The 16752-nt window shown below is 62.3% G+C and overlaps 3 protein-coding genes across 13 annotated transcripts in view; 1 reads left to right on the forward strand and 2 right to left on the reverse strand.

Moving 5' to 3' along the window:
• Positions 1-4197, reverse strand: part of TEPSIN (TEPSIN, adaptor related protein complex 4 accessory protein) — a 6966-nt gene extending 2769 nt beyond the window's left edge. The window contains 12 exon segments of the mRNA XM_025216918.1: positions 1-18; positions 248-375; positions 378-402; positions 599-773; positions 1121-1324; positions 1699-1770; positions 1962-2040; positions 2201-2268; positions 2558-2651; positions 2777-2868; positions 3078-3150; positions 4095-4197. The exon segment at positions 1-18 is cut by the window's left edge and continues 52 nt beyond it. Of these exon segments, the coding sequence (XP_025072703.1) occupies positions 1-18; positions 248-375; positions 378-402; positions 599-773; positions 1121-1324; positions 1699-1770; positions 1962-2040; positions 2201-2268; positions 2558-2651; positions 2777-2868; positions 3078-3150; positions 4095-4136 (1070 nt within the window). The 5' untranslated portion in view covers positions 4137-4197.
• A 146-nt stretch (positions 4198-4343) lies between these two features.
• On the forward strand, positions 4344-5772 carry NDUFAF8 (NADH:ubiquinone oxidoreductase complex assembly factor 8). Of its 2 annotated transcripts, none has more exons than XM_025216916.1 (3): positions 4344-4620; positions 4722-4738; positions 5523-5772. In XM_025216916.1, exons 1-3 carry the CDS (start codon positions 4374-4376, stop codon positions 5541-5543), a joined length of 285 nt encoding a protein of 94 aa, XP_025072701.1. In that variant the 5' UTR covers positions 4344-4373; the 3' UTR covers positions 5544-5772. The 2 variants fall into 2 exon arrangements, with proteins under 2 accessions (XP_025072701.1, XP_025072702.1); XM_025216917.1 differs by having other exon boundaries at positions 4492-4620; positions 4722-4832.
• Positions 5773-7979: 2207 nt separating this feature from the next.
• SLC38A10 (solute carrier family 38 member 10) overlaps positions 7980-16752 on the reverse strand; it is a 39379-nt gene continuing 30606 nt past the window's right edge. For 9 of the 10 annotated variants that reach the window (XM_014525262.1, XM_025216902.1, XM_025216904.1 and 6 more), the window contains 5 exons: positions 14686-14856; positions 13931-14404; positions 13299-13421; positions 9782-9961; positions 7980-9672 (listed from right to left, as the gene is read on the reverse strand). In XM_014525262.1, coding sequence (XP_014380748.1) covers positions 8537-9672; positions 9782-9961; positions 13299-13421; positions 13931-14404; positions 14686-14856 — 2084 coding nt within the window. In that variant the 3' untranslated portion in view covers positions 7980-8536. The remainder of the gene's footprint in view (positions 9673-9781; positions 9962-13298; positions 13422-13930; positions 14405-14685; positions 14857-16752) is intronic. The other variant, XM_025216899.1, reaches the window with a different exon arrangement.

Below are 16752 nucleotides of genomic sequence, written 5' to 3' on the forward strand. Positions count from 1 at the left end.
CAGTTCAGCAGCCCACCCCTGGGGGGAGGGGCCGCCCTGAGATGGGGGGTGGGGAGCCTGGCCTGCTGATGGCTGCTAACCCCCACCCTGGACCACCTACCCCCTGCTCCCCGGGGGGCACCACCATCTTCCATGTGCCCCTCAGCTTCCCCCTGCCACAGTGCCCAGCTCTGCCAGCCCAGGAAGGGCAGGGAATGCGGGCCCAGGGCTGAGCTGGGCTAGGGGAGGGGGTACGCTGGGCTCTTACTCCTTGATGAAGTGCTGCACCTCCTCACGGGTCAGGAAGACCTTGGGGCCATGGGCCAGCCCGCTCACCAGGCTCACCTCCTGCAGGCAGTCGCCCCGGTTGTCAGCCTCCACCCTGCGGCGGGGGGGGGGAGATGCCAGCTCCATCGCTGGGTCCTGGAGATGCGGGGGGCACAGCTCTGCTCCCCAACCCGGGAGCTCTTCCAGCCGGCCCATCTCCAAGGCTCCCCCTGCTCCACCCCGGAGAGCTCCAGTCCCTGCTCTCCCCACCCGACTGCCCACCCCGCATACCCCACCGTGGGGCTGTAACCCCAGCTGGACCCAGCCCCGAGCCCCCCTGCCCTGCTCCCACCTCTCCGCGACGCCCCCCAGCTCCCTGCTGGCCCCCGAGTGGCTGGCGCTGCCCGACTTGCTGTAGGAGTCGGAGGTGCGGCTCAGCTCGCCGTTCTCCTGCGAGGAGTCCTGGGAGCTGCGCCCGCTGTCCGTCTCCTCCCAGCCGCCGCCTGGCTGCCTGGGCTGGTGACTCACTGCAGGGAGATGGGCCAGGAGCGTGGTTGAGGTCCCAGCTCTAACACGCCGCTAGGATGCGGCAGAGACCCGCTGTAGCCCGGGCCGTACAGGCGCCCATAGGCAGCCACCACCTTCCCTGTCCTGAGCTGTCACTGCCGGCTGCATTTCAGTCTGCAGGGTGTTAGAAACCCCCAGGTTGGGAGGCTTCCAGCTCTGCCCTGACGCTGCTGTTTCCGATTAAATTAGTGCTGGCACCTCCCTCCTCCAGCCAGGCACCAGAAGCCTGGATTCCCAAGGATCTAGGAGCTGCTGCCAGCCTTTGGGGCGTTGCACCCATCTGCCTCACGTGGGGCTCTGCACCTACCTCGCATGCCGTGGGCTGCAGGGGCCAGGGGCTTTTCAGACCCCGCATAGCTTCTCCCGGGGGAGGGTGCCGTCACGGGCTGGTAGGCATCATCCTGCAGCTCCCTGCTCCGGGGCCGGCGCGGGTCCTGCCTGGGAAGCACGGCACTGGCAACCACCTCAGCCGCTTTCTGGATGGTGCTGAGCAGGGCTTCGCCTGGGGAAGCTAGGGCAGAGCCAGATGGGGACAGGGCCTGAGTCTGTGCATCTGGGCACAGAACCGGCCACCCCAGGCCACAGGAGCAGAGCAGGGCAGTGGCCACAGAGCCGCACAGCCAAGCAGCTTCTGCTCATCAGGGTTGGGGCACCAGACCCCTGCCCAGGCAGGGCACAGAGGCAGCTGCAGGGACTCAAGCTGCCTCAGCACCTAGCAGCGTTGACCACTGGGGAGCCCGGCCCTGGCAGCCCCAAGATGCCACAGCTGGTATGAAACAGACCCCCTGATGCCAGGAGCAGGGGCATCAAGGCACCAAGAGCCAGGAGACTGCCCCCACTGCCTGGGGTGCTGGTGCCCCAGCCCTGCGCCATGCCCGGACTTACCGGAGCTGCCCTGTTCCCGGGTGAAGCCGAAGCCCTGTAGGGAGCTGCAGGGGCTGGAGCTGGCCCCCATTCCTGCAACAGAAGACAGTTCAGGGCCCGGGGATGCTGGCTGCATCTGCACCAGACAGGTCATGGCCCATCAGCAGTGATGGGGCAGGACTGGGGGTGGGAGGGCCACAGGGCTCTTTCCTTGGGCTGGGATTCTCAGCGAGAAGCCGATACCCACACCTGGGGCAGGGGCATGGGGTGGCCTATGTGCTTACCTGCTGGGGGGGGCAGCCTGGCAGGCGCTGCAGATGGCTGGGGCAGCAAGGTGTCTGAAAACAGTGCACTGGCCAGGTCCTGCAGGCAGAGCCATGGGGGGCACAGGGTCACTACGGGGACCCCCAGCAGCCTCAGCGCCGGCTCTGCCAGCCGTCAGTCCAGCACCAAGCCCGAGCCAGGACGGAGGAACCTCAGCTCCCCTTCTCCGGGGCCTGGGATAGCCCGAGGTGAGACGCACCTGCGCAGCTGCCCGGACCTTCTGGTACAAGCTGTTGCCGTGCAGAGGATCCGGGGGACCCGCGAAGGCTGTGAGGCAGAAGTGGGTGGTGAGGGGTCAGTCTGGGCTGGCCACGGCACCATCTAGCCCCAGCGCAGCTCTGCAAGGGCAAAGTGCAGCCCGCTGCAGACCCAGCCCCCACCCCAGACACCGCAGCCTGCCAGGGTGCCAGGGACCTGCCCTGGGGGATGCACCCATCTGGGCAGCTTTGCACAGCCCCGGGGAGCACAAGGCACCAGGCTGACGTCCACCCAGCCCTGCCCAGGAGCAGCCTGACGGCCCAGGGCTAAGGCAGGGCACACGGGGGGCCTGGGCTACCTGCTGCTTCCTGGATGAAGGTGGAGTTCCTCTTCAGCTGGAGGAGGAAGGGCGACGAGCCGTGCGTGCACATGTACAGCAGGATCTTCAGCACCTGCAGGCACGAGGGAGGCTCTGGGGGACGCGCCCAGGGCCAAGCCAGGCCGCGCCGGCCTCCCCTCCAGCTGATCCGCCCGCCCTCGGCCCCATGCTCAGCCCCCGCCTCGACCCCGGTGCTACCTTCAGCTTGACGTGGCAGGAGCGGCTGTGCAGGCGGGCGAGGAGGTGCTCCAGCAGGCACTGGCTGCTCCCCGGCGACTCGTGGGAGATCTCTGAGAGGCGGAGGGTTAGGAAGCATCGCTCACTGCGGGCTTGCTCCTCGCACCCTCGACCGCAGCCAAACCCCCCCGACCTCGGACCCTGCCTGCCCTGCTGCAGCACTCGGGGGCCTCCCATGCGCCCTTGCAATCCCCGAGGGCCACTGACGCCCCGCTCCCGCGTCCGGCCCAGCACCGGCCCCGGGCCCAGCTCCGAAGGATACTGGCAATTTCCTCGAACAGGTACCCGGGGCAGGGGACATCGTCATCCGAGGTGCTCTTGATCAGCGTGGGCAGCTGGAAGAGACGCGGTCATCAGGGCACTGCTGGCAGGGGCCCCGCAGGCGCCGGCCGGATGCTTCCCGGAGATGCCGGCGCGGCGCGGCACGGCGCAGGAGGGGAGGCAGCCCCCGCCGGGACGGGCCCGGGGAAGCGCCCAGCCCAGCCCAGCCCTGCTCCACTCTCAGCCGATGCCCGAGCCTCCCCCTGGGGGGGGGGGTGATGCTGCAGGGGGCACCGTGACATCACAGGAGAAAAGCTGTGACATCACAGCGGGTGAATGGGGCACCCAAAAGCGGTGACATCGCAGCCAGGAGGGGAGTACAGCTATGACATGACAATGAGTGAATGGGGCAGGGGTGACATCACTGCAGGAAAGGGGGCACACCTATGATGTCACATTGGGTAAATGGGACAGGCCAGTGACATCACAGCGGCAAGGGGAGCACGGCTATGACATCACACCGGATGAATGGGGCACAGCAGTGACATCGCAGCAAGAAGGGGAGCACGGCTATGACATCACACCAGATGAATGGGGCACAGCAGTGACATCACAGTGGCAAGGGGAGCACGGCTATGACATCACACCGGATGAATGGGGCACAGCAGTGACATCACAGTGGCAAGGGGAGCACGGCTATGACATCACGCCGGGGAATGCGGCAGAGCAGTGACATCACACCCCCCAGGAAACCTAGCAGTGACACCAGGGTGGGCGAAATGAGAAGCCAGTGATGCAACAGCGCCCGAGAGAGCACTGCTATGACATCACGGCGGCTGGGAGCGGGAGCGCGCGTCGATGACGTCAAGGCCAGCGCGGTGACATCATGACATCATGACATTCCCACTCCCAGCCATACCTCTGGCCCCAGCCCCCAGCCCAGCCCAGCCCTGGCAACGGGAGATGGGGGGACAGCGGCCCCAGCCCCGACCCCGACGCCAGTCCCGGGCGCCCTCACCCGGCTCAGGAAACTCAGCCGGTCCCGCAACGGCGCCGCCATGACTCTGCCCTGCCCGACCTGGCCCCGGCATCGCGACTCCGCCTTCCGGAAACTCCCCCGCACCAATCAGAGAGCGACTTTTCCCAGGTCGCCCAATGGGCGTTGGGAGGGGGCGGGGCTTCGGGGGGAAGCGGCCCGCGTTACCGACGCCGTCCGGGGCCGGGGCAGCGAAGGGCAGTCAACAACCGGTCAGCGCGTCCAATCAACACCCCGCGTTGCGCAGCCGGCCCAATCAGAATGAACTACGGAGGCGGGCGGGACCTAGCAGAGGCTGGGCAAAGGCTGCACCAATCCAAACCCAAGGGGGCTCTGATGGGCGGGACACTCGGCCTATCAAACCTCGATCGGAGAGAGGGGCGGCCTAATGAGAGGCGAGCGGGAGCAGAGGCCTATGGGAAGGTGGCCCAACATGGCGGCGCCCTGGCTCCGCGCTCGCGAGCGGCTGAGGCGCATCCCCGAGCTGCTGGCGGGCTGCCGGGACCAGGTGCGGGCCGGGGGCGGGGCATGTCGCGACACCCGGTGTTTATGTCGCGACATGGACGGGCGCCGCTGGAGCTCAGCGCCCGCCCTGGTTTCCCCTTCCAGGCCGCAGCCTATGGGAGGTGCGTGGCGGCCGCGACGGCGGGCCGGGCCGAGCTGCGGAAGGACGCGTGCGCCCGGGAGTTCGAGGAGCTGAGGGCCTGCGTTGCCCGGGCGGTACGGGGCCGGGGCGCGGGAATCGCCCTGTCGTGATGTCACCGCGCTGGCCTTGACGTCACCGGCGCCGCCCCCCCAGCCACCGTGATGTCATAGCTGTGCTGCCTCAGTCGACATTACGTGGCTGCCTTCTCGTTTCGCCCCTCCTGGTGTCACTGCTGTGTCCTCTGGGCAGCTGTGATGTCACGGCTTTACTCTCTTCACCTGGTGTGATGTCACAGCTCTGCCCTGTTCACCTGGTGTGATGTCATTGCTGTGCTCCCCTTGTTGTGATGTCACTACTGTGCCCCATTCACCTGGTGTGATGTCATTGCTGTGCTCCCCTTCTTGCTGTGATGTCACAGCTCTGCCCCATTCACCCGGTGTGATGTCATCGCTGTGCTCCCCTTCTTGCTGTGATGTCACGGCTCTGCCCCATTCACCTGCTGTGATGTCATCGCTGTGCTCCCCTTGCTGTGATGTCACGGCTCTGCCCCCCTTCCCCGACGTGATGTCATAGGCATGCCCCAAGGGCGTTCGAAGCAGCCCGGCCCCACAGGGAAGAGGCTGTCTAACCCCCGCCTGGACAAGAGCCTCTTTCCCCTCTGGTCTGCGGCCCGTTTCCGGTGCATCTGTTCCCAGCCTGCCCCCGTGGCACAGACGGGGATGCCAAACCTCCGGGCGACTCCCCTGCGTCCCTTATTTTTACAGGCAAAGGCAGCTGCGAAGTGACGCAAGTGGAACCGCGAGCGACCCAGGACCTGGATTTATAGCAGCTCTGGGGCCCGGCCGGCTGGAATAGGCGCATTCCTGAGCCTGACAGCAGCTGCCTGCTCTCGAATGCTCAGATGGGAAGGAAGGAAGAGGACCAGTGGGCTGGGCACAGGAAAGCTGCGGGCCCCAGTCAGGTCCCAATCTGGGCCTGTCAATAAAGGCCTGGAAAAGGCTTTTGAAACTGCTCGGAGCTGTGTCTGCGCTCAGGTTTTATGGGGTAAACGGTGAGCTGGCCCGAGAACGTGGCTCCTCCAGCCATGGGGGCCCCAAGAAACCTGACTTAGCCCCAGCCGCTCTCCCCAACCCGGGCAGCTCTGATCGACGCAGCGCGCTGGGCCGGGCTCCTCTGTGAAGAGCAGCGTTGCGGCAGTGGCCTGCCCTGGGGACTGGGTACCCGCTCCCCTTCCTGCCCAGAGCTGGAGGAACGGGGTTGGGGGATGCAGAACGAGGCATTTAGGAGCAACTCCCCCTCGCTGTCACGTGGGCCGGGCTGAGGTCACCCTGCCTGATGCTCACAGGAGGGAGTGGGCTTGACTTCGGTTCGCTGCAGGGAGGAAGCTGGATGGCAAACCAGATCCAGCGTGAGCACGGGCTGTTCCAGCAGCCCTGACAGCGAAGTAGTCGAGGGCCTAAGGCAGGCCCACATCCCAGGCTCCTGCTCCTCGTGTCATAGCAGCTATGCTATAGCAGCCATGCCCAGGGCTGCGTTATAACAGAGGTAACGTGAGCGCTGGCAACATGAAAGAAGGAAGGGAGCCTTGGTTCCTAGTTAGACCCAAGGCTCCCTTGCTTGGACTTTGCTGAGAGCAAAAGATGCCCTCGCGCCAAGCGCTTGGCACCCCCAGTGCAAGGGGCACTACAGGGCAGGCAGACAGAGGCCTGCTGTTCTTTCGCGGCCACCGAGGGAGGGGAAGAGCTGGAAGGAGCTCTGTTTGCCTCTGGAGGCAGACTACCTCCCTACCGGTGCAAAGCAACAGATGCCATCCACCCTCCCCTATGCCCCCCACCATGTCCAGACCCTGCTGAGAGATGCTCTGCACACACCTTCAGATAGAAATGCTTTAACTTTTATTGGTCTGCTGGGCTGAGGCCCCTGCTCCGAGCGCGGCGAGGTAGCGGGGTCCCTGCCTTGGCCCGGCCCAGCACAGGGAGGTCTCGTTCACAACAGGATCCAGCCGTGCTGGCTGGGGAATGTCAGAAGTGTCTTTGGTCCTTTGACGATGGCGCAGGCAAGTCACTGTCAGCGCAAGGCAGGAGACGGGCATGGTGGATGAGCCAGTGTTCACGTGGTGAGAAAGGTGGAGGAAGTGCAAGGAGGGGGAAAGTGCCAGCATGTCTCCGTCCCTCACCTCCCTTTGCAGGGGCAGCTGCAGCAACAAGGGGAGGTATTTGATTCGGCCAAGACCTCAGCCACCTACCCCAGCTCCAGCCTGCATCTGCAAACACCACACAGCGGGAGAGGCCTCCTGCCGACAACGGAGCTAACAAACCTTCCCGACTGCATTACATTGTGCTTCGAGATGGGTCACCTCTGAGTACTGCAGGGAATCCTGACAATTAAGGCCACGATGATTGCATCAGATGCGCAGGAGAGTGAGGGTACGGGTCACCTTGCAAGCAGGCATGGCACTGACGACATGCAGGAAACAAGCCCATGTTACAAGGCAAAGTCTGGTTCTTCCTTGCATGGGAGAGCCAAGCACCACAGCCTGAAGGCAAAGTCTTCCCTGTAGCTTGCCCGTCTGGCAGGTCACTGCAACACGTCCGTGTATGACAGCGACCTAGCCCCTGAACCTGCGATGAACTGCAAGAGGCTAAGACAGCGCACAGTTATACACATATAAAACCACCACAGTGCTGCGGTCTGGGGGCGTTCCTGTCCTCGGAGGAAAAGCTTCGAGTCTGGGTTTGCTTACATTCCACCTTGGATGTGGCTTCGTCTGTCGACATTTACCAAGCAACGGTCACTCCCTGGCAGGCTGCCCCAGGACGGGTTTCCCTTTGATGCTCCCACAGGACCATCCACGGATTCAAACACCTTGGAGGCCAGGTCTGGGGAAAGATGGACCCTGCCCAGGGAGAAGCGAGGTAGGTAGACAGGCCTGAGCCAGCTCTGCTCCGCACGGTCCCTTTTCAGCCATGCTTGCAGCAGCCTGAGCTGCTTCTGCTGGGGAGGGAGGTGCCGGCCGTGCCCAGCGTGAGCCCCTGAGTGTGCCAGGGATGGGGGAGCTCCCAGCTCAGACATGCAGACAGAAACAGTCCTGTTCAAGGTGGGAGGGTGGAAAGGGGGGAGTCCTCGTTATTGCCAAGCGGATCCCTGGGAGCAAGAGGCAGCACAACGGCAGGCGTCATGCCTGTTTAAGGCGGCATCGCAGACTGACTCCACCTGTTCTTAAAGCAGGACTCCCCCCCCCCCCCAGGCATACGAGGCCAGTGGACGCATGCACACGTGCTTTAGAGCAACAGGCCTCCGAGCCCACCACACCCTCTGCCTGGGCTGGTCTGCTCTCCACAGCATCCCCCGAGATCTGGGTCTGCAGAGACGCTTTGGACAGCGTGGCAGGGACCTCGGTCCTGGAGAGAGAGGTCGGCACAGGAGGGCTAAGGCAATTCAACGGGCACGAAGCAAACAGAGGTCCTTGGAAAGTGTGTGCCAGGGAGGTAGGGGGGTTGGACTCCTGAGCTGGCAGGTGACCTCTGAAAGCCAGAGGACGGTGGGAGCTTTTCTTTCAGGGTCACTGATGATCTCAATCTTGTCATCCCCCACAACACACTCGGGCAGGAATGTTAAACCTGGCTGGGCAGCTCCAGGGAGAGTTCCCGCAGGTCAGAGCCCAAAGGCCAAGGCCACGTGAAGTGAATCAGCCCCTTAGTCACAGCCAAGTGGTCCCTGGCTAACCCAACCCCTCAGCACTGGCCACCCGCGGCACCCCCGGAGCACGGCCTGCCCGTCACCCGTCCTCCTCGGCTGCAGGCACCTGCTTGATCTGCCGGCTGTGGATGACCGGCTGGGCGCCTCCCGCTGCCTGGTGCAGCTGCGTCTCCAGCGCACCACGCAGGTCGTTCACTTTCACGTCGGGGACAGGGTGGAGGCCAATGAGGATGCCACCTCCCGCCGCCGCACCTGCCCCCTCCTCCTCCTCCTCCAGGTCCCGGCGCCGGCGCCGCAGGTCCAAGTCCGCCTGCAGCTTCAGGTCCCGGTTGGGCTTGCCACGGTCACGCTCCACTTGCTCGTCCCTGCTGGTGGCCGCCCCCTTCTCAGGCTTCAGGGCAGCCTCGTGTTTGGAGCTCTGCTGCTTCCCGTGCTCCTCAAGCTTGTCATCCACATGCCTTGGCTTTCCCTGAGCCTCCTGGGCCACATCTCTGTCTTTCTCTTGGACACTTTGCAGCTTGGCCTGGTCTCTCAGCTGGCCCGCCCGATTGCCCCCATCGGCGTCAGCAGCCTGCAGGGGCTCCACCTTGTGCTGCATGTTCTCCACACGCAGGTTCTTTGCGGCATCAAGAGGGGAGCCTAGGTCCCGGGGCTCTGCGCCATTCACTGCTTTGCCTTTCCGCTCTGCTCCAGGGTCTCTTCCCGGACTCTGGCCTGCCGCTTCCTGAATCCTGGGTGCCCTCGGTGGCTCTCGCTGGGGGTTGCCAGCAGGCCCGGCCACCACAGCAGCTTTCGGCACATGATCCCTCTTCTCCTGCAGCTTGCCAGCAGCTTTAGCTTCATGGCCTCTCCCTGGCTCCCTGGCCACGGCTGCCTGCTCAGGAGGGTTCCCTACTGCCTGGGCGGCAGGCAGAGGCTCTCCAGCCTTTTCCATGGAGCTCTTCCCAGCCTGGACTGCCTCGTGCAGCGGGACTTTCCCGTCCTTTAGTAGCACTCCAGGGATTTCATGTCCATGCCCATGCCCAGCCTCTTCCTGCTTCTCCTCGTTCCCTCTGCGCTGCTCTACCAGGTTCAGGGCTGGGCTGTCAGGCCCAGGCTGGAGCTGGCTCTGCACCTCTTTGGGGATGTGCTTGGCAGCAGCATCTTCTTGAAGATCTTGGCCTGCTTCCTCTTTGCTCTGTGCGGGGCCTGCGTCGAGCTCAGCCTGCACGTCTGCTGCGGGAATAGAAACCAGGAGCCTGTTTGTACAAGGACTGACGCACCTCTGCCGGGAGCTTGTGTTGCCCCAGACCAAGGAACAACCCCCCAGGAACGGGCACCTTACCTTGCTTCGGCCTCTCCTCGCCCCCCTCCTCCTGCCTCTGCTGGTGGATCTCCTTGTGCTGCTCTTCAATCACAGCCAGCAGTTTGGCCTGCTGGTCCAGCAGCTGCTTCTGCTGCACCTGCTGCTCCTTGATCACCTGCAGCAGCACGGCATGGTCCAGCAGCTTGTCCTTCTCTGCGTCTGCAAAGGCGAACAGAAAGGGATGGGGAGGGCAGCACAGGTGAGGGGGAGCATTGCACTCGTGCTCCCCCGTGGTACCGCTGCACCCTGCCCCAAAGGCGTTCACTTCAGGCCGCCTCCTCCTCCTGCTCTGGCCCCACTAGAGCCCATTTCACCTCGGGGACCAGAATGCCCCTAGCCGTCATCATCCTGGCTGTGGGCCGGACTACGACGTCCCTCCCCAGCAGCCAGCCCCCAACTTGCCGGGAGTCCTGCAAGCATGTGCCAGAGCAAGACTCCAGCCTCAACTAGGGCTGGGCCCCAAGCACTGAGCGGTTCCTGAGCCGTGCTGAACTGGGTGGGGGGTGCACACTATCACAGGACATGCCTGCCTGTCTTACACCCACAGCTTCCCCCCCTGCGGTACCCAGCACATCACCAATGAACCCACCCGGGCAGAGCAAAGGGGCAGAATTTGGGTGGGGCAAGCTATGGTTGGCAGGGCCCTGCAGACATGTGAAGGGGCCAGGCTGGGAAGAGGCTGCTCTGCTTCTCCAATGCAAGTCCACCACGTTTCATCCTGGCCAGCTGAGCAGTGTCTAGCCCAGCCCCTTGCCTACCCCTCGGAAGCAGGCGTGGGTTAGCTAAACCCCTGCGCTGACCCGTGGCTGCCCTGCCTGCTACACAAGCCTGCACTCGGAGGCCACGTCCTCTCGGAGAGGGAAGCAGCAGCCATGTCTGTTCCAGCTAATGGCAATGTAGCCACCACCCCGCCCTACGCCTGGGCCACTGGTGCCGGCATGGCCACAGGCCCAACTCAGCGCATCAAATCACAGCAAGAACCTCGCTCGTTATCTCTAAAGCTGCCTCTGTGCAGCAAGCTTCTTACAGGGAGGCAGCCAGCCGCCGGCGCCCTACAGAGCACATGAACAAGGAAGGAGCTGCTCCTCCTCATCCTCTCCCTCAGAGATGGGCCCCCGGGACAGTCTGCCTGGGGTCGGCTTGCCCCACACCCCGTCCCATGCCTATCAACTCTGCTTCCAAGCCCCTCGGTGCCTCCCAAACACAATGCCCAGAGGAAACCGTGTCAAAGTTAACACCCTGTCAAATGCTGTTTAAATTAAGAAGGGATGCTTGCCCTAGCCAACACATGCAGCTGCTCCCGGCCCAGCACCCCGCCAGGCAGTTAAAGCACAAGCCCGCCGGCACACAGCCGAATGTGCCACACCAAGGAGGTCTGGGATTTCCTCCTTGCCCCATCTACAAGTGACATCCTGGGGAGCAGAGGTTGGGGGTGCAAAGTTGTTTTCAGAGCAATTTATTTCCACATTTCCGCCTGCATTTGGCACCTGGCTCTGAGCAAACGCTGAAACCAAAGTCTCTGCCAGTGCCTGAGTTCCTCAGGCCTCACGGCCGCCACTCACCATGGCTGCCTTTGGAGAATGAAGGCTGCAAAGGGGAGTTTAAAACCAAGTGCTGAGCTCTCTACAGGCCTGTGGGGCCTCACTGACTGCAGGGTCTCTGCTGTCCTTTGATCCTAGCCAGAGCCAGGAGGCTGGGGCCATCTCGTCAGCCTGGGGACTGGCCTGGGACACGCTTCTTTATAAGAAAACAGCTGAAGTCATTACAAAATCAAAGGCACACAACAGGGCTGGGGCACCCCAGGGGCGGAGAGCAGGGCTGGGGCAGACCACAGTGCAGAGAGCCCTGGAGATGCCGTCTGCTTGCAAGCAGCTTCCCTGGACGACGCCACGACTGTGCCTTGTACGGAAGCAGCACAGGTGCTTCTCTCCTCGGTTCTGCCTGGAGGGACTCCACAATGCAGAGAGGAATGTGGGAGCTCCAGGCAGCCCTTTGCAGGCCAAAGGGGGCAAGAAGGCCTACGCACCATGTAGAGCTGAAGCCAGACGCCCCCACAAGCCAGGTCCAGCCCCTGCGCACACGTGAGGCACTTGCAATCCCTGAAGCATGTAGGCTTCTCTCCTGCCCGACTATAAACTCTCCATGTGCCCATGGCAAGTCCTCACACTCGGTACCTGTAGCTAGCTTTAAAACCTCAGCTGTTTCAGTCCCAGTGAAATGCGAAAGGAAGAGCCATGAGGCTGGTTTCTTAGCAGCTGAAGGCATCTGAAGGCAATAGAGGCTCCCACCAAATGAGATTGTGGGGGACGGTCTTTGTGCACAGTTGGCATAAGAAAGGCATCTGGATGCTAGACTGCACAGGAAGCTGCAGGCCGGTTCCCTGCCCCTACCTGCACACAGGCACTGCTGCCACACAGCACAGCCGGCCTCTCCAGACATCGCACAGCCAGCATTGCCACCGGAGCTGGCCTGGGCAGAAGGGACGGCCGCCGTGTGATCCCTGCACCCAGCCTCCAGCCAGCTCTGGGCTTGCATCTCTCGTGCTGGCGTAGCTCAGGCGCATTTTCCTGTGCACGGAGCTGCTGGTGCTCAGTCAGCAGTGGCCCCAACGTCACATTTGGGTCTAAGGGGAGGCCAATGAGTCAGCCCAGCACACAAGGCTAGCAAGGTCTCCCCCCTCCCTCGCACAGGATCCTTGCACTGAGTTTCACCCCTATGGGCTACTGGGCCAGGAAGCTTGTGGCTTGCAGGGCACCAGCCAGAAGGAAAGGCCGTGCATTTCCAAGGGCCCATTTCCACAGCCTCTGGGGGCTGAGAGTACCAGGTAGCAGGAAAGCAGCCTGCCCCACGCACAAGTCTCAAGTCTAGCTCTTCCATGCAGCCCCAAAAACAAGCAACAGCAGGCCCAGCAAGGCTCCCCAACTCTATAGCCAGCGATGCCCACTGTACTGGCTGAGAGGCCAACAGGGGAAACAGATGAGGAAGTGGTGACAAGGGGGAGGAGAAGTCGTGGGGGCCCCAAGAGGCCACTGCTCTGCAACAAGGAACTGAGCCCCACATGCTCCAAGCTAGCACGCAGCCATGGCGAGGGCATGGGGAGATGAAGCTCCACCACGATGCCTCCACAGCAGTGCTGGGGCAGACATGTGCCTACTTGGCAAGAGGCCAGGTCGTTCCACTCCCCCAGGGCCCACTCTGCTTTTGTAACCAAGTAATGGAGGAGATGGGTCACAGCACCAGCTGGGCTCGGCATCAGCTGTGCTTTGCTGCATGCCACCCTCTGCAGGAAGAACCACTGGCCCATGAATCACTGCAGCCATCGAGGCGACTCTGGCTGGGAGCGACGTGCTCCCCAGAGCAAGCTGGCTCACCTTTGCCTCCCCGGAAGTCCATGCTGGGCACTGTGCGTCAGAGTCCCAGCACGACAGCCAGACCCCGAGCCCCCTCCCGCCTCCCTCCCACACGCGCGCACGCACTCGGAGGCAGAGGCACTCACCCTCCACCTTGCTGCCAGCGCCCTCCGGGTGCTGCTCCTCAGCGTTGTGGCTCTCATGTTGCTCGGGTAGCTGCGCCAGCGCTGGGTCCGGCCTGCCTGGTGGGGGCAACTCCTGCCTTTCCCCTGCGGACACACAGACCCACAAGCCCATTAGCTGGGGAAGCCACTGCTCTGCGGCCCCTCTCCTCCCACCAGCCAGCATGGTTTATATATCCACCCAACGACGGTGAGGGAAGCTGTAAAAAAATTTTTATTTAACTATCCAAAAGCCTGGTGGCAGTGAGCCAACGCTAACAACCTCAGCCAATTAACATGCAACAATGGTCCTAGCCAGCTTCTAGATGGGTGCTTCGCAACATGTTACCTGTCAAGATCTCTCAGCTCGGCATCCCCAATGAGTTCCAAGACGCAGGAGAACAGCCCAGTGTCTGACGTTAAGCAGACCCACAAACAAGTGCCCGACAGACAGCATCGGAGCTGTCAAAGCACACAGACACCTCCCCTCTCCCCAGCAGCTGCTGGAGGGACTGTGCATATTTGCAGAATTAAAAGGAAGTGCTGAAAGGCAGGTAACCAGGACCTGTAGCTCCCCTCCCGCACCAAGAGACACTGGCTCAGAGCAGGAGACTCACCTGGATCAGCCTCCTTCTCCGCGGGCTTCACGACCACCTCCTCGTTCCCAGGTGGTTGGGGCTTCAGACCATCACCTCCCGCAGCCTCCGCGGGCTCTCCATCCCTTGGCTGGGCAGCAGCTGGCACTTTGGCCTCACGTGGCTCCAGGTCTTTATAGGGCGGGTGGCCGTTCTGCTGCGGGGCCTGCATCTCTGGGGCATCCCCCACGTCCTCGACAGGGCTGTCTAACTTACCCCGGGGCTGCTTCGGGGCCCCACCCTGGTCTGGGTGCAGCTCCTGTTTCTCAGGATCCAGCTGCGCGGGTCTAGCCAGCTCCTTGCCCGCAGCCGGCTGCAGCAGGTTCTCCTGGGCTCCTTCCCGGGGAACTTTGTTCTCCTCCGAGTCCTCCCGCTCCCGCCGCTCGTCAACCACCACCTCATCGTGGGGCACAGGCGGCTCATGGCGGTGGGCCTCCCCCATGGGAAGAGCGATCCCTGCGCAGGGGGCCAAGGAGGGGAGGTCAAGGGGCCAGGCAGCTTGCTTAATACCCATGTGAACAGCTGTGCACCCTGCTCCCAGAGGCTGCTGTCTGCCCTGGAGCTAGGAACTTCCAGGAAGCATTAGGCAAGGGATCTGGGTCCCTGGAAGAGTAGGGGGAGGGCCTGGACTATGACCTTTCCCCCAGGATAACACTCTTTAGCCCATGTCAAACTGTGCCCCCACAACCCCAGGACTCCCACCTCTTCCCCAGCTACCTGCCATGTCCTGACAGTACCTTGATCAGGCCGGTCAAGCTGCACTTTCTCCTCCTGCTTCTCTCTCGCCTCATTCCTCTCGGGCACTTCCATGGGCACTTTGATCTGTGGCTGCTCCATCTCGTCCTTCTCATCCGGCAGCTTGGGTTTATTGCGATCATCCTCTGCCCCCTCTGCCACCGGGTCCTGGTCTGTAAGCACAGTGCCGTGAGTGCAGCGAGAGGACCTAGGATGGCACCATCTCTCCACCCCAGGCAGCCAGGCCCTTCCTACCTCAGCTCTGAGCTTTCTGCTCAGACAAGTGTCTTTAGCTTCCCCGCCCCACATGCCTCTGTCCCAAAAACCAGCCAGCGTCTTCCCTGATTCCCCACCTCGGGTGGAAGGCACAAGCTACCACCGCCAGATGGCAGCCTCGGCCTTGCTCTTTCCTCTGAAGCTGGTACAGGAAAAGGCTGGGAAACCTGGCTGCCTTCTCACGCGGGACCCAAACCCATGTCCCACAGACCTGCCAGGGGCCTGTGGAGGTCACATGGCACTTTCCCTTCTTGCCTGCAGCTGCCAGCCATGCTATGGGTAGCAGAGATGCCCAGGGAAGCTCCTTGGGTTTGCTTTTCATTTGCTGCGATTGCCATCATGAGCCTGATGGGAAGGGCTAGAGAGCCGCCAGACCCTAGCTAAGGCAGCCTTCATTCAGCAAGGGCAACTCATCTCTGGAACCAGCTGCCTCGCGGGCAACGGTGAAGTCCCCATCTCTGGGCCTCTTATTTGGCGACCAGATGCTTTCCTGGGAGCTGCATCTGTCAAGCACATTCTCGGGCTTGATACCAAAGTTACTAGGTGGGATTCCACAGCCTGTGTCATATAGGAGGTCATCCAACGGTCCCGCCTACGTGAGCTAACGAGCCCAAAAACTCCTTACAGCCCTCTAAAACCAGAAGGCAGGGCGTCCGTGCTGCAGGAGCGAGGGAGAAAGAAGGGAATCTGAGCTCTGTGAAATGTATTCTCCCCCCAAAAAACATCCTCTTCCCCCTTCTCTTGCCCCTTTAGGGAGGAATTCACTCGTTCAGTCCCGTCACTCGCCCCCACCCCTTGACCCAACAGAACCAGTGCAATTTCTTCCAAGGGGCATTCGTGGGACGCAAAAACTTCCCACCCTCTGACCTGTGTGGGGGCCTCGCGCCTGTTGTGAAATAGATGGAGCTGTGCACGGGAAACCCGGCCTTGCTGCCATCGAGCTGGGCTCCGAGAAACGCTCCGTTTCCCAGGATCCTTGGCCAAGTCAGCCCCGTGGGGAGAATGGGAAACTGAAGCAACAGCAGGAGCTGGGCCAGGCATTTCCACTTGTCAGAGCTCAGGCTGCTTGTGAAACTGGAGGGGTCTGAACCCCCTGAAGGCAATGGCCAGGCCCCACAGCCTACAAAAGACCTGGCTTTCTCCCTCGGGTAGGAAGATAAGGGCAGGACAATCCAGTGTTCCTGAACTAAGTCCGGGGGGCTGATGAGCTTCGCCTGCTGCTAGCGCCTTGCCCTCCCCGCAGCAAGGCTGTTCCCAGCCAAATCAGCCTTACTCGTGCCTCTGAACGTTACTGCCCCACCCCAGGCCAGCTTGAGGGAACTGCTAACTATGCACCTCAGCCCTCGCTGCATTTGAGGAGGAAGGAAAGGGGTGAGGAGGGCGTCTCACTCTCCACAAAGCTAAACGCACGTTATTTTCCACAGCCCACAGCTGCCCACAGGTCCACATCATTAACACCAGGGTTAATTGTATGGCAGCTGCAAAATTTAGCCAAACCGACTCTTCCGTCCCGCAACGGTTAAAAACGCAGTGCTCCCGCAGCACGGCGGCCGTTTAGCCGAGTGACCTATTCGAATAAACCTGTGGCTGCCCGACACTCTGCAGCAGGTGAAACTACTGAGGTCTCCAGGATACAATTAAATGGCTGGCGGAGGCCCCAGTGCCATAACGAGGTTTGGTCGTAAATCAAGAGATGGCTAGCGTGCTGCAGCACAACGCGGCACAACAACCTGCGCTCGCCAGATACCATCTCCACTCCGTAATAAGACAAAGTTGCCTCTGCGCCGTCATTT

The sequence above is a fragment of the Alligator sinensis genome, unplaced genomic scaffold (assembly GCF_000455745.1).
Source record: "Alligator sinensis unplaced genomic scaffold, ASM45574v1 scaffold1200_1, whole genome shotgun sequence".
Classification (NCBI taxonomy): domain Eukaryota; kingdom Metazoa; phylum Chordata; order Crocodylia; family Alligatoridae; genus Alligator; species Alligator sinensis.